This window comes from Cucurbita pepo, chromosome LG10 (assembly GCF_002806865.2).
Source record: "Cucurbita pepo subsp. pepo cultivar mu-cu-16 chromosome LG10, ASM280686v2, whole genome shotgun sequence".
In the NCBI taxonomy this organism is placed as follows: Eukaryota; Viridiplantae; Streptophyta; class Magnoliopsida; order Cucurbitales; family Cucurbitaceae; genus Cucurbita; species Cucurbita pepo.
The window spans coordinates 9,141,290-9,158,011 of record NC_036647.1 but is presented as its reverse complement, the minus strand read 5'-3'; the positions used below and the strand labels follow the sequence as shown (position 1 = coordinate 9,158,011).

Below are 16,722 nucleotides of genomic sequence, written 5' to 3'. Positions count from 1 at the left end.
AACTTCTGAACCTTTTGAGAATTTCTCAATTGCATCAGTGTAGAGGAAGACAACATATTTAGAATTTACCAAAGACAAATCAGGTGAACACTACAATAGAACTGATCATACAATTGTTGAGTGTCAAATCCTTAAGTTTCACTGTAAATTTTGTGATAAAAGGGGACATATAGAAGATCGATGTCGACAGAAAAATAATTTAAGTCAATCAATGCAACAATGGTGGATATGATCATTTGCAAATATGGTTGAAGCTTCTCAGCTGAATACAGAAGACCGGTCATCTAATTTCATTCCAAATTTTTCTTCTGAGCAATTACAACCGATAGCACAAGATTTATCTGCACTCAATCATCGTCCTTCTAGTAATTCTGACAATTACATCAATGTTGCAGGTTTGTTTTCAATATATGTGTTAATGTTAGCTGTAAATTCCAGAGAGGCAAATGTACCAAAGATGATCAATTATTATTGATAGGCTCCAATGCCTTATATAGAAAAATACATGAAAACTAATAACCAGAAAACTAACTAACCGAAATTTGCTACCTCAACGCTAACTACCTCATGTTCATAATGATAAATTTGCTACCTCAACACTTCCCCCTTGAACTGAACTCGATCAAGAGTTTTAGTTCATAGCACTCATCCCAAAACGCTTCTCTTATGGTTGCTTGATTAACTAAACATTCCAATCATTCTCCCACCCATCTTTGTTGGGTTTAGCAGTAAAGCCATTAGCTAAAATGCTTCTAATATGGCGTCCCCCTGGCGATTTCACAGCGTTTTCTTCATCTCAGTCATCATCCCAACCCTGATCCCAACTTCAGCAGTTTTACTTTGACAGCTGAGGAAGATTCTGGCAATGCCATTTCGAGCTCTTGATATGGGATACCGCCTGCTTGTCTCCTCCTAAGCTTGAAGCAAGCCCAGGAGCCCCCTAAAGATTAGGATTTGAATGCAAGCAACCAACCATCACAAATTTCATGGTTACTTGATTGAAGACCGCCTTCAGTCCTGTTTAGAATCATTTTGTTGATCAGCAATCTTGGAAACATGAACCGGTTCAACTATTACTTCAATCTTCAATGAATTTCCGAGAGATAAATGACTTCGTCCGAGGAAATTCATGTGTTTAGAATCATTTTGTTGATCAGCAATCTTCTGACTCACGATCCCTCCTCAGCTAGAGGGATTCTTTCCCTTCTCTACATGAATTTCATCCTCTTCCGACACTAATTTCTTTTTCTTTTCCAAGATTCTCCGAGAATCGATTTCTTTATCTAGCAACTTCTCGATTGATCGAACTTCTTCAACAAGTTCTTCCTTCATACAATCTTGATTTCCATCAAAACTCACTACACTTCTTGCAAAATCTTTCTCCTCTACTCTATCAATCGCAACTTCTTGATTAACATCTTCCACGGCACCGAACGTTTCAAAATCGTGTGTAGCATCAACCTTGAGAGATTCTTTTCTGAGTTCCTCATCAAGATTCCGACTGTTTGATGGTGGATTGATCGGACCACAGAGATCAGAGTGGATAAACTGCAATCTTTTAGTGGTTCTCCACTTGCTCTGCTTCGGAAATGGAACACGGTGGTGTTTCCCTTTGACACACGCCTCACAGATAGTTTTCACATCTTCAATTTCAGGTAAACCCACAACCATCTCTTTACTGCATAATGTGTGAAGTCTCTTATAGCCGAGATGTCCATATCGATGGTGCCACAACTCTGTCTTGTCTGAGATATCAACCTGCAGAGATCTCTCCTCCTTTGCTTTGTTATTTGATTCACCCAGCAGGATAAACATCCTATTAGTACTCATAACAGATTCTGCTATTTTTCCTCTTGAGGGATGAAAAATGCTGCATGTGTTCCAATCTCCTCATTTGAATAGCACGTCTAAACCCCTTTCTTGAAGTTGTCCAACACTAAGCAGGTTGTTCTTCAGTTCCGGAATATAATACACATCGTTGATCACATAGCTTATTCCCTTAAGTATTATTTTCACTTCTCCTTTCCCACCAACCATTAGTTTGTGATTGTTCCCAAGCTTGAACACCCAGAATCCACGAACCACACATCTCCTCTTTTAGTGCCTTGAAGCTCCACATATGTCGTGAGAATAACTTCATCCTTTTCTTTGATCTCTGCAAAATGTGCTCCATTGTACCTAATTGGATATTCATATTGGAAATGTCCAAGTTGGTGGCAGTTGTAACACTCGAGTGTTGCTTTGTTGAATGAGCGTCCTTTGCCCCTGCCTCGACCTCTGTATGATCCTCTGCCTCTGCCTCTGATATTGAGAGCTTGATCATCTTCTTCATGATTGATCTTCTTGAGTTTCTTTTCATGTACAGACAGAGAGCTTTGCAGTTCGTCAATCGTCATCTTTCTTGTGTCTTTTGACTCCTCAATGGCTACCACCACATATGTGAATTTGTCCGTCAGAGTTCGAAGTATTTTCTCAACAATCTTCGAATCTGACATGTCTTCTCCGTTGCTTCTCATCTTGTTGGAGACAACCATTACTCTTCCAAAATAATCATCAATGTTCTCTTCGTTCTTCATTTCAAGAACCTCAAAATCTCTTCTTAAAGTTTGGAGAAGAGACCGCTTCACTCTTTCATTGCCTCCAAACTTTTTTTTCATCGAATCCCAAATGTTCTTGGATATTTTACGATTCAAGATCTGTTCAAACACAACCCGATCAATTGCTTGGAACAGGTAGTGCTTCACTTGATGATCCTTCATCTTGAACTCATCAAGATTCCTTTTCTGCGCTGCAGTCACTTCGATTCCCTCTGCCGGTTCGGTGTAACCCTCTTCCACTAGACTCCACAAACCCTTGGCACGCAAGAGGTTTTCCATCAGTTCACTCCAATGGTCATAGTGACCATCAAACTGTGGAATCTTGGTGAGTGTTTTGTCGTTGCTCATTTTCTTTCTTGGATCACTCTCTTGGATCCTAACCCACTCTGTTCACTTTCTTGGATCACTCTCTTGGATCCTAACCCGCTCTGCTCACTTTCTTGGATCACTCTCTTGGATCCTAACCCGCTCTGCTCACTTTCTTGGATCACTCTCTTGGATCCTAACCTGCTCTGATACCAAATGGTAATGTTAGCTGTAAATTTCAGAGAGGCAAATGTACCAAAGATGATCCATTATTATTGATAGACTCCAATGCCTTTTATAGAAAAAATACATGAAAACTAAAATAACAAGAAAACTAACTAACAAACTCAACTAATAACCAGAAACTAACTAACCGAAATTTGCTACCTCAACACTAACTACCTCATGTTCATAATGATCAATTTGCTACCTCAACAATATGCATTATCCATTAACTCTCCTACTTTTAATTCATGAATTCTCGATAGTGGAGGTACGAATCATATAATATCCAAAGCTTATGTTATGACTGAACCAAAGGTTGCAAACATTTCTACAACAAATTTCCCTAGAGGAGAGACAATACATGTGTCACATACTAGTAATGTTTCCTTCAATTCTGACCTTAAATTAAACAATTTTTATGTGTGTCTTCATTCAATTTAAACCTGATGTCCATTAGCAAAACTTACCAATGACTTGAAATGTTGTGTCACCTTTTATCCTGATTCTTTTGTTATGTAGAACTTGGCTACGGGAAAGATGATTGGCTCGGGTAAACAATTCGGAGGTCTATATCATATTTCTTCATCTGCAATAAAATTTTAAACTCATCAAGTATCTCAGTCATATGATTTGTGGCATTTATGCCTGAGTCATCCTTCATTTTATCGTTTTAAATTTATAGCTGATCAACTAAATCCTAATAATGCTACTTTTTCTCATAGCTATAGTATTTTCCCGTTAGCAAAACAAACTAGGTTGTCATTTTCAAGAAACTCAATAACAATACATTTTGTCTTTGGTTTGTTACATTGTGATATTGGGGATCTCATAAAATTCCTTCCCATTCTGGTTTGTATTTTTTCTGACCATTGTTGATGATTTTACTTGTGTACTTGGACTTTTCTTATGCAACATAAATCAGGAGTACGTCATTTATTAATGAAATTTGTTAAATTCGTTCAAACACAATTTCACATTACTATCAACATAGTACGATCAAACAATGGGACTAAGTTCCTATCTTTGCAACCATTTTTTACTTCTTGTGGCATTGAATTTCAGCGCACTTGTGTCTATACTCCACAACAATAGAACGTAAGCGTCGTCATATCCTAAATGTAGCTAGGTCTCTTCTCTTTCAGTCACAGGTTCCACTTAATGTTTGGGAGAGTGCATTTTAACTTTAGTTTATCTTATAAATAGAACACCATCACCATTTTTGTCTAACATGACACCCTTTGAAACACTCTACAAAAGACCACCTACATTTCATCATCTTAAAGTTTTTTGCGGTAAATATTATGCAACTGTAGTACATCCTAAGCAAAAATTTGAACCTCGGACAATTTCTCTCGGACAATTTCTTGTGTTTTCGTTGGATATCCTAATGGTCACAAAGGTTACAAGTTGTATGACATACAATCTCACAAATTCTTTATCAGTCGTTAAATTTTGTGAAGATGATTTTCCTTTTTCAACATCTTCACAAACTTTGACATTAGCTTCTTCAACTCCTATTTTCCCATTCCATGATTCATCCTACTCAAACATCCATTTTCCTCTTATTTCGACATCTCCTCCACCTTCTATTCTTTATCTAGATTCATCCACTAATTCTAATCCTGTCCCACCTAATACATAAGTTCCACTCCAATGTTCTACCTAATACATAAGTTCCACTCCAATGTTCTACTCGCACCAAACAGTTAAAAACATTTGACTTTTAAACCAACCTTTTTTTACCTCTAAAATTTGAGAAGTATAATACTAACAATTAAAAACATTTGACTTTTGGATTGTTGTTGAAGTTCTATCTCAATTTAAGAAAATAAGATGTGTTATATCACTAAAATGCAAAGTTTACATGCATAAGTTGAGTAACGAACTTTGTATCAGCGAATACATAGTAAATCTAAAAGACAAACATCCATCCCTTCTCTGCTGCTGATACAAGAAAATGTGTTTCAACAATCCTATCCATAAGTTGAAGCAGCAGTTTCTGTTATATTATGAGACAGAGGGATATTAAGGGTCAATTGTAGAAGTAGGGTGGACGGGGATGACTGGACAGTCGAACGTGAGGCAAAGTGCTCGTTTCAGTACTGCTGCTCTTGGGTGCATCATTTTCTAACACAACCGCATCACCAAAATGATACAGATCAACGAACCCCCCCTCTACGGCTGAATGAGACACAACGGGTGGCGGTGGCGTAGGGGTTGTCGTAAGTGTCGTCGGCATAGCTTGTTGAATAAAGCTTTGCTCTACTGACATATCTTTGAAAGCTAACTCCCGAGTTTGCCCCATTTCGTTGCTGCTATCCATTCCAGCATTGGAGATACTAATATCCATATCGGCGGGTAAAACTGCAGTTTCAACCAAACTCGATCCATGCAAAGACGAAGACATTTGGTAATTACCGAACTGATCCACACCTGCACCATCAAATAATGTAGCTGCTGCATTTTGTTCCAACAAGCCATTGACTGGTGGATAAGATGTAACAGGAAATCCTCCTTTACTTCGCTTTGTTTCCTGACTCGGATACTTCTGTGTGGAAGCTTCATCTGTTTTTCTCTTCATACTCGCATTATCTTCCATTCGTTTCCCAAGTTCCACAATATCATTCTCCAAGTTTTTTATCATTTCGTGAATTTCCCATCCGGGAAGAGACTTCACAGGATCCAACTTGTGATCTTCCAAACATTTGAGAACACATTTCAGAGAACCCAATTTCTCTTCACTCACTCGTCTCTGACAAAAACATGTAAGTAACTCAATAGGTAAGTAATTTCTATAAGGAAAGGAACAAGCTAAATGGTGTTGGAACAGAACTAAAATAAAAGAATGAATGAAGGAACTATAATTAAATAAAGACTAAACTAATGCCCATAGATTGAGACCATACCAGCTGCATGGTTGAACCTCGTACTTCATTTATTCTTTTTTTCCACGTTTCATCACACTCTTGGAGAAATGACAACAGAATTTCCTGTGGTGGAAATACATCCTCCAAACCAAAAGCATAAATAATATCAACAGCTTCAACATTCATACTCTTCTTCACCATCCCCTTTATAATGTCTGTTATATAATAGTCAAGCAGCCAAATGAGAATGGGATTTGATCTAAACCCAGTGGCAAACAAACATATGCCAATTAGACTCCAAGGCTGAACAAGCAACTTACAGCTATTAAGGAAATTGAAATCGTCAAGTGTTACTATTGAAAGTTAACTTTTTTTTTTTTTTTTTTAAAAAAATTCTAATTTAATTTTTGATAAGAAACAAAAACTGAAGGGATGGACTTCCAAAATGTTCATGGGGAAAAAAGTCGATGCCTAATCCATGGGAGGTTTACAAGGAAAACCTCCAGCTGAAAAGAGAAACCATGAAATAACGATTCAAACTAATAGAGGGCAAAAAAGACAACGATTCAAACTATCAAAAGTTTTCTTCTCTTCATTGAACATTTGATTGCTTTTTTTTGTTCCAAGTGAACCATAACAATGTCCTGATGACGGATGGGCTCAAGGGTTTTCCTCTCTCATCAAAGGATGTGCTTCAAGGGCAAAAGATAGCATGCTGTGTGCATGTGGCGGCTCCTTTGATAAGGCAGTAAAACAGCTGAGCATGGGAGCATCCAATCCCAAAAGATGAGGAAATGGGCACAAAATAAATAGATGACTCTGTGTTTTGACTTCTTCCTTGCATAGTAAGCACCAATTTGGTGAGATGGGCATCCACAGTGTTCTTCTGATGTTTGTCACGGCTACGAAATAAATAGAACAAATGGACACAAATAAATAGAGCAAATGGACACGAAATAAATAGATGACTTTGTGGTTCTGTTTCTTCCTTGCACAGTGAGCACCAACTTTGCAATATGGGAAACCGTGGTGTTCTTCTTCAAACTATGTCATGGGTTTACAAGCAGGAACAATACTCCCTAAGAAAAGAAAATGACCTTTTTGGGTGAGTTTTCCTTCCACTGACCCTATCTCCCGAATGGTGGACACGTTTTTGCTAGAAAAGGCAAATAAAGAGGGTAAGAAAATTCTGAAGTTTCAATACTGATCCATAGATCTCTCTAAAAATAGGTGCTGGATTCATTGCCAACATGAGTGATCTGCTGTAGATGAGCTCATTTAGGGGAAAGATGCGCTTCCACGCTTCTACGGACAAATTAATACAAGGTTTTTGGACACACTTTTAGTCAATGTTGGTGGCCAACTGTTGAATTATGAGTTCTTTCATTTTTACATTTAATTTTTGAAGTTTAATGTTTCAAGTTTCCTATTTAAAGTTAGATCTAACATTTCAGTTTTTTGCCTTTAAAGTTCTCTTTTTAAGTTTTGTGCGTTTCTACTTCTAATGTGGTTTTAACTTGTAAGTCAGTAGCATTAATTAGGTTGATTCTTGTACCTATATATGGGTGAACTTAAAGATTCAATCACCATTTTTGTTCTACTTTAATTAGAATTTTATTTAACTATTGGATTCCACTCTATCCAATTTTTCTTTTTGTTTAGCAAAGGTTAAGATTTTGATTATTGCTTGCACAATATTTTCCATCACTTTAATCCTCTCTCAACAGCACCAAGTTTAGCAACAACGATCTTTCTCCATTATTTATCCATTTCCTCACAGCATATCAACCTAACTAAAATTGCTTGATTTTTAAAGCTTGAGGCCAAAAATTCAAAGGCCACCTTCTTCAAGGTCAAACTTCTTCCTTTTCCCACTTAAGACGATGGAAACCACCTTTGACATTGTTATCTTTCCAAAGGAACCTCCAGCTAACCAAGTCCAGAGATAAAAACAACTTTGTTTGGTAACTATAACAGAAGTAATACAACGATAGATCAATGTGGAAGATTACTTGGGGCTGTTTTACATGCGTATCATGATTCTGTCTTGGGAGGTCACTCCAAGTTTTGACGAACATAGAAGAGATTGACAGGAAATTGTATTGGGTTGGGATGAAGAGGAACGTTAAGGAATATGTGGAAAAAAGCGTAGTTTGCCAACGAAACAAAATCTTGACTACTTATCTAGCAAGACTGCTACAACCACTACAAGCAACATACCAATTAGGGAAGACATAAGCATGAATTTTATTGAGGGAGAGCCAAAATCAGAAGGGTGAAATATGACTTCAGAGGTGGTTGACCGCTTGAGCAAGTGTATGCTAGTCCCCTGACCACACATTTACTGACAAAAGGGTGGCTAGTGCCTTTATCAGAGAAATAGCTCAACTTCATGAGTTTCCATGCCCTGTTATATCTAATCTTGATCACATATTTCTCAGCCATTTTTTGGGTTGAGCTCTTCCATTTTCACGACACATCTCCATTGGAGTAAGACCTACCACCCTCAATTTGACAAATAGATGGAAGTGGTTAACAAGTGCTAGAGACTTATTTATGGTGCATCTACAACGAAAAGCCCTAAAAGTAGATTGACCAATTGTCGTGGACAAAATTTTGGTACTACACTACCTATCATATTTCGATTGGCACCACACCATTTCACGTTGTTTATGGTCGCCCCACAATGAGTCGTCAGAACCATCTTGATACAGCCCAAAATTGCATGAAAAAATTAGTAGATTGTACATGAACTGAGATGAAATTCACAAAGGTGCATCTGAAATTGAGGCCCCGTCATTGACACTCAGTCACCACACAACACAACGAGAAGCTGACACCCAAGTATTTTTGGTCCTTATCGCATTATATCTTGAATTGGATTAGTTGCCTATAGGTTTGCTCTCACCAACAACGTCTATCCACTACGTCTTTCACATATCCAAACTGAAGAAAGAAGTAGGGACAACCCACACAGTCTAGAAAAGACACCCTTTTTTGAATGATGAGTTCAAATGGATTACAGAACCCCGAGAGGTTTACAGGTATCAAGAGAATGCAAGCTCTGGCAATATTGCCGTGCTATTGCAATGAAAGGATTTACCAACGTAAGACGCCACATGGAAATTGTATGAAGTCATGGAACAACAATTTCATGCATTTCACCTTGGGGACTAGGTGACACTGAAACCAGGGGGTAATGTTAGACCTCCTCTAGTTCATATGCATGCTAGGAGGAGCAGAAATGTAATCACGGAGGAGGAAACACAGAATGTTGGTCATGTTATTTTGGCTTTGTATTGTGTGCTTTTGTATTCCTGTGTATATTGGTTTTGTGGTGGTTTTGTTTGGTAGCTGGTCATTTTGTAAGAAAAAACTTGTTGTAGGAGTCCCAATCCTCCCGAAAGGTTGGGGTATCTTGTATTAGCTTATGGCTCTTTTGTTGAAAGAATACATCGAAAGTAAGAAAGATACCTTACACTAGTCTAATACTACCTAACATATCAGACACAATAGCAGCATTATGAACAAAAGTTAAATCAGATATAAACAAGAACCACGCAGTAAAACAGTTAAAAAAAATGGAAGCTAATTCCAATTTTTAAGCAAGGCAATAAAGCAATGAAACTAATCCATTAAGAGATAGACGACAAGGGAAAAGCATGTATTCTTTCGAAAAGTCAGACGAGTTGGAATTGCATACCAGGAATACGTGTACAAAGACCATGCGAACGGCGAAGGGCATTCGATATTCCCTTTGAATTACTCGATCGCAAGAGATCCCTTAAATCATTATTTGTGAAAACAGTAGGAATTCCAAAAGACGCAAGAAAAAGAAGCAAACCCCTGGCATCTATTTCGCTAGCCTTACAGGAACCACTTTCATTAACAATTCTTTTTCTCCAGGCAATGGCAGCACGGTGAGCTTCCACCTTCAAGGAGGGCTCAATTTTTATTCTTCTGTCATTTTCAGTCTCAGCTGAACCAGAGATCAGAAAAAGTTCTAAGATGAGGACGGAGGATTGTCTAGCATGAACCATAGGAGAATCCTTGCTGTAGGCCTTTCTGCCCTGAAGGTAAAAGCGGCCAATGCAATCGAACACGAGTTGAGCCGGGTTGGGAGCAAATTTTAGAGCAAGCGGAATTTCATGCCGGAGGCTATCGAGGTCCGAGAGATGAGAAACTATGTACTTGCGTAGGCCACGGCTGCACATCGTTTCGCAGAGATGCTCAAGCTCGGAGAGAGAGGAGGATTCTGGTTGCTTATCCATGGCTTCTTTTCCGTCATTTTTACCGAAATCGCTACTAGTTTCAGGGAGATTGTTTCTAGGACTACGCAACAGATGGGTGCTCGAAGAAACAGGATTTCGTCCACTTTTTAGGGTTGCGACGGTAGAAGAAGAATTGTAAGGTAAGGCAATTTTTCCATCACCGACCGATAGCAGTTGTCGATGATTATCCAGCAAACGGTTGGATGAGGAGATAAGTCGTTTCGAACGTGCATCTATGGCGTTGTGAATGGAACCTAGATGATCCTGCAATTCGCTCAATCGGCACTGGAATGCATGAATCGCACTCGATAAGCTGCCAAGTTCATCAATATATGAAAAGTTGAGAAACGGAAATTGAGTTTCCTGAGGCTCTGATTCTGATCCAAGTTCTGGTAATTGACATGACCCTTTCTCCAATTGTGCATCAGACTTCGATGCCTCCGAATGTTCTTCCACCTTCACGGCTTCCACGAGGGAATCAACAGCGGGAGCCATGGCGTCACTTTCCATGAGTGAGATTGATTTCTTGGGCTTGAGGATCTCTTTCTTAAGGTTGTAGGTTATGGTGAAAACGTCATATTCATAAATCGAATTTGGAGAGGAAGGTTGGAGTTCAGGCTGGAATGGGCGGAAAGAGAGAGCTGCGAAAGGTTGGGATGAAGGAAAGATAGGAGAAGATGAAAGAAGCAGATTAGGGTTTCTTTAAAATTTTAATTTTGTCTTTAATATAAAATTTATATATGGGCTAAATTATAAGTCTCCTCATGCCTAGTTGTCGACTAAGATAAATAAATTTCAAAAAAAGAGAGAAAAAAAAAAAAAAAAAAAAAACCAAAAAAAAAAANCTTCGAAATTGAAATTAAAATGCATAAGAGATTTTTTTTTTTTTTTTAAGTCAAATTATAAAAATATAAAATAATATAATTGGAAACATCCATTTTTACTCGGTTGAATGATTCTGAGTGAAATATGAGATACCGATGTGGTTGCAAGGTACTTAGCTAGATTAGACTTATCAATGATTGTTGTTCGCTCTTCCTAGTTTGGTAATTGAAGTTGAATGTCACCTGATTGCGCTGAAATCCAAATCTTTTACACTCATAACCCTAAGTCAAGTTCAATACCTATTTATGCTTTTTTTTATATGCCTTGGTAACAAAAATCACTCATGGAAATCACTCATGGAGAGACATAGTTTTAAGGATTTTAAGGATGAGGGTTGAGGGTGGAGGGTTAAGGGTTGATGGTAGAAGCTTTCGGGTTTAGGGGCTTAGGGTTTGGGGGTTTGAGGTTTTGGGTTCCAAGTTTCGGGTTTTGGGTTTCGGATATAGGGTTTAGGGGTTTTAGGATTTAAGAGTTAGAGGTTAGGGGTTCAAGGTCCAAGGTTCATGGTTACATCTATGGAATATAACTCGAAAATGGCCCAAAATTTAAACTATTTAATTGTGTTTTTTGTCTTGAACAAATATGTCACATTTATCAAATTTGAACATTTCTTACCATTTCGTTCAAAAATATTGAAAGTAACATAGTTTGTTCACATAATGATTTAAGTGTCTCAATTAGGGTATTCTTAAGAAGGTTCGAATTGTAAGGTCTTATACAACATACTACATTGTTTTTTCTTCCCTATTTTACTCTTAGTATAATCTCTAGTGAATTTAGTAAGAGACTAAAATGAGAAAACAATTTTTCTGAATGACTTAGCGTCCCTCGTTTCAAAAGAGAAAAAAGTGTCATTGGTATACCTATAGAAAATGACTCGAAAATGACCCGATAATGAAAATANGTCAAATTCATCAAATTTGAATGTTCCTTGTAATTTAGTTGAAAAATATTTAAAGTAACTTAGTTTTTCACATAATGATTAAAATGTCTCTATTAGGTTCTTCTCGAGAGGGTTGAGGTTGTGAGATCTTATAGACATGAGTACATGTTTTTTGTTTTCTTTCTTATTTTACGCTTAGAACAATCTTTAGTGGCTTTGGTATGATACTAAAATGAGAAAACAACTTTTTTGGTATGATACTAAAATGAGAAAACAACTTTTCTAAACGAGTTAATGACCCTCGTCTCAAAGAGGGAAAAAAGTGACAATCACCTATGGAAAATGTCTCGAAAATGGCCCGAAAATGAAAGTATTTAGGTTTGGTATTTTTACTAAACATGTGTCGAATTCATCAAATTTTATTTTTCCTTACAGTTTCGTTAATATTTTTTTTTTTTTTTTTTTTTAAAAAAACTTAGTTTTTTCACATAATGCTTTAGTGGATTTGGTATGATACTAAAACGAGAAAACAACTTTTCTGAACGAGTTAATGACTATCGTCTCAAAGAGCAAAAAAAGTGTCAATGGTACACCTAAGAAAAATGGCTCGAAAATGGCCCGAAAATGAAAGCGTTTAAGTTTGGTATTTTTACTAAAAATATGTGCCAAATTCATCAAATTTGAATGTTTAATACATTTTGTTAAAAAATATGAAAAAAAAAAAAAAACTTAGTTTTTTCACATAATGCCTTAAGTGTCTCCATTAGGGTCTTCTGGAGAAGGTTCAAGTTGTGAGGTATTATAAACATGTGTACATGTTTTTTTTTCTTCACTATTTTACGCTTAGTACACTATTTAGTGAAAATTGTATGATACTAAAACGAGAAAACAACTTTTCGGAACGTGTTAATTTCCCTCATCTCAAAGAGGAAAAAAATTGTCAATGGTACACCTCTGGAAAATGAATCGAAAATGGCCCGAAAATGAAAGCATTTAAGTTTGTATTTTACTAAACATATGTGTTAGATTAATCAAATTTGAACGTTCCTTATACTTTCGTTGAAAAATATTGAAAGAAACTTAGTTTTTTCACATAATGCTTTAAGCGTCTCCATTAGGGTTTTCTCGAGAAGGTTCACGTTGTGAGATCTTATAGACATGAGTACATATTTTTTCTTTATTATTTTATGCTTAGTACAATATTTAGTGAAAATTTTATGATACAAAAACGAGAAAACAACTTTTTTGATGAGTCAATTTCCCTCGTCTCAAAAGGGAAAAAATGTGTCAATGCTACACCTATGAAAAATGACTAAAAAATTGTCCGAAAATGAAAGAATTATTTTTATTATTATTATATTTTTTTTTACTAAACATATGTGTCAACTTCATCAAATTTGAATGTTCCTTAGGGTTTAGGATAGAATGGAACTGTCTTTGATTGAGACTGCAGATATATAGAAAGTGTTCCGCAAAGTAAGGAAGGAAAGACTCAAGATGAATGAGACTAAACAACTCTACCTATCGGTCTCTTCCCTTTTCTTTCCTCTCCCTTCGAGAACTCGGTAAAGCAGCTTTGCTCCTTCCCCTCGTAAACTCTTAAGAATCTTTCGTTCTTTCATTCAGGAAGGAAAGATTGTCGATGGTCATATATCTATATGTAACAGTGTTCCGTTATTGTGAGTTTAGGGTTTAGGGTTTAGGGTTTAGGGTTTTAGGGTTTTAGGGTTTAGGGTTTTAGGGTTTAGGGTTTAGGGATTAGGGTTTAGGATTTAGGGTTTAGGGTTTAGGGTTTTTCCCCTTTGAGAAAAAAATTCGTATTTTAACCAATTATATGTGTAAGATTCTTAAACTTGAGCGTTCCTTACAGATTCGTCAAAAAAGATTGAAGAAACAAAGGTTTTTCAGATAGTGATTCGGGTGCCTACATGAGGGTCTTTTCATAAGGGTTGAGGTTGTGAAGTCTTATCGACGCGAGTAAATAATTTTTTTCTTCCATATTTTAAGCTTAGGACAATATTTAGTGGATATGGTATGATACTAAAACGAGAACCAACTTTTCAAGTCGAGTTAACGACTATGTCTCAAAGGGGAAAAAAGTTCCTATGTTAACACCTATGGAATGTGACTGCAAAATGGCCCGGAAGCGAAAGTGAAAAAAATTCGTATGTTAACCAATTATATGTGTAAGATTCGTAAACTTGACGGTTCCTTACAGATTCGTCGAAAAAGATCGAACGAAGCAAAGGTTTTTCAGATAGTGATTCGGGTGCCTACATGAGGGTCTTTTCATACGGGATGAGGTTGTGAAGTCTTCTCGACACGAGTAAATGTTTTTTTTTCTTCCATATTTTAAGCTTAGGACAATATTTAGTGGATATGGTATGATACTAAAACGAGAAAACAACTTTTCAGATCGAGTTAACGACCCTGTCTCAAAGGGGAAAAAAGTTCCTATGTTAACACCTATGGAATTTTGGTCCAAAATGGCCCGGAAGCGAAACTGAAAAAAATTCGTATTTTCACCAATTATATGTGTAAGATTCTTAATCTTGAGCGTTCCTTACAGATTCGTCGAAAAAAATCGATTGAAACAATGGTTTTTCGGATAGTGATTCGGGTGCCTCCATGAGGGTCTTTTCATAAGGGTTGAGGTTGTGAAGTCTTATCGACACGAGTAAATGTTTTTTTTCTTCCATATTTTAAGCTTAGGACAATCCTTAGTGGATATGGTATGATACTAAAGCGAGAAAACAACTTTTCAGATCGAGTTAACGACCCTGTCTCAAAGGGGAAAAAAGTTCCTATGTTAACACCTATGGAATTTTGGTCCAAAATGGCCCGGAAGCGAAACTGAAAAAAATTCGTATTTTCACCAATTATATGTGTAAGATTCTTAATCTTGAGCGTTCCTTACAGATTCGTCGAAAAAAATCGATTGAAACAATGGTTTTTCGGATAGTGATTCGGGTGCCTCCATGAGGGTCTTTTCATAAGGGTTGAGGTTGTGAAGTCTTATCGACACGAGTAAATGTTTTTTTTCTTCCATATTTTAAGCTTAGGACAATCCTTAGTGGATATGGTATGATACTAAAGCGAGAAAACAACTTTTCAGATCGAGTTAACGACCCTGTCTCAAAGGGGAAAAAAGTTCCTATGTTAACACCTATGGAATTTTGGTCCAAAATGGCCCGGAAGCGAAACTGAAAAAAATTCGTATTTTCACCAATTATATGTGTAAGATTCTTAATCTTGAGCGTTCCTTACAGATTCGTCGAAAAAAATCGATTGAAACAATGGTTTTTCGGATAGTGATTCGGGTGCCTCCATGAGGGTCTTTTCATAAGGGTTGAGGTTGTGAAGTCTTATCGACACGAGTAAATGTTTTTTTTCTTCCATATTTTAAGCTTAGGACAATCCTTAGTGGATATGGTATGATACTAAAGCGAGAAAACAACTTTTCAGATCGAGTTAACGACCCTGTCTCAAAGGGGAAAAAAGTTCCTATGTTAACACCTATGGAATTTTGGTCCAAAATGGCCCGGAAGCGAAACTGAAAAAAATTCGTATTTTCACCAATTATATGTGTAAGATTCTTAATCTTGAGCGTTCCTTACAGATTCGTCGAAAAAAATCGATTGAAACAATGGTTTTTCGGATAGTGATTCGGGTGCCTCCATGAGGGTCTTTTCATAAGGGTTGAGGTTGTGAAGTCTTATCGACACGAGTAAATGTTTTTTTTCTTCCATATTTTAAGCTTAGGACAAATCTTTAGTGTTTATTGTATGATACTAAAACGAGAAATAACTTTTCAGATCGAGTTAACGACTATGTCTCAAAGGGGAAAAAAGTTCCTATGTTAACACTTATGGAATTTGACTGCAAAATACCCCGGAAGCGAGAGTGAAAAAAATTCGTATTTTAACAAATTATATGTGTGAGATTCTTAATCTTGAGCGTTCCTTACAGATTCGTCGAAAAAGATCGAATGAAACAAAGGTTTTTCAGATAGTGATTCGGGTGCCTACATGAGGGTCTTTTCATAAGGGTTGAGGTTGTGAAGTCTTCTCGACACTAGTGAATGTTTTTTTTTCTTCCATATTTTAAGCTTAGTTCATTCAATAGTTGATATGGTATGATACTAAAACGAGAAAACAACTTTTACGATCGAGTTTACGACCCTGTCTCAAAGGGGAAAAAAGTTCCTATGTTAACACCTTTGGAATTTGACTGCAAAATGGCCCGGAAGCGAAAGTGAAAAAAAATCGTATTTTAACCAATTATATGTGTAAGATTCTTTAACTTGAGCGTTCTTTACAGATTCATGGAAAAAGATCGAAAGAAACAAAGGTTTTTCAGATAGTGATTCGGGTGCCTCCATGAGGGTCTTTTCATAAGGGTTGAGGTTGTGAAGTCTTATCGACACAAACTTTTCAGATCGAGTTAACGACCCTGTCTCAAAGGGGAAAAAAGTTCCTATGTTAACACCTATGGAATTTGACTGCAAAATGGTCCATAAGAGAAAGTGAAAAAGATTCGTATTTTAACCAATTATATGTGTAAGATTCTTAAACTTGACTGTTCCTTACAGATTCGTCGAAAAAGATCGAAAGGAACAAAGGTTTTTCAGATAGTGATTCAGGTGCTTACATGAGGGTCTTTTCATAAAGGTTGAGGTTGTGAAGTCT

At 36.9% G+C, this 16,722-nt stretch overlaps 2 protein-coding genes across 2 annotated transcripts; both read right to left on the bottom strand.

Moving 5' to 3' along the window:
* Positions 1-2,036: 2,036 nt before the first annotated feature.
* Positions 2,037-3,092, bottom strand: LOC111804330. The gene is made up of 2 exons (XM_023689090.1): positions 3,089-3,092; positions 2,037-2,973 (listed from the first exon to the last, which is right to left on the bottom strand). The coding sequence occupies exon 2, from the start codon at positions 2,943-2,945 to the stop codon at positions 2,037-2,039; it is 909 nt and encodes a 302-aa protein (XP_023544858.1). The 5' UTR covers positions 2,946-2,973; positions 3,089-3,092.
* A 1,855-nt stretch (positions 3,093-4,947) lies between these two features.
* LOC111803629 (protein FRIGIDA) lies at positions 4,948-10,981 on the bottom strand. Its single transcript, XM_023688128.1, has 3 exons — positions 9,699-10,981; positions 6,035-6,210; positions 4,948-5,880 (listed from the first exon to the last, which is right to left on the bottom strand). The coding sequence occupies exons 1-3, from the start codon at positions 10,774-10,776 to the stop codon at positions 5,161-5,163; spliced, it is 1,974 nt and encodes a 657-aa protein (XP_023543896.1). The 5' UTR covers positions 10,777-10,981; the 3' UTR covers positions 4,948-5,160.
* Between the last annotated feature and the right edge of the window lie 5,741 nt (positions 10,982-16,722).

What these genes read in the sequence shown, in the direction of transcription:
- LOC111803629 (XM_023688128.1), bottom strand. Translation starts at nt 10,776, where the DNA reads ATGGAAAGTGACGCCATGGCTCCCGCTGTTGATTCCCTCGTGGAAGCC. An exon ending in TCTTTGTACACGTATTCCTG is followed by an intron (nt 6,211 to 9,698) that starts GTATGCAATTCC and finishes ATTATATAACAG; the next exon opens with ACATTATAAAGGGGATGGTG. An exon ending in GAGGTTCAACCATGCAGCTG is followed by an intron (nt 5,881 to 6,034) that starts GTATGGTCTCAA and finishes TGTTTTTGTCAG; the next exon opens with AGACGAGTGAGTGAAGAGAA.
- LOC111804330 (XM_023689090.1), bottom strand. Translation starts at nt 2,945, where the DNA reads ATGAGCAACGACAAAACACTCACCAAGATTCCACAGTTTGATGGTCAC.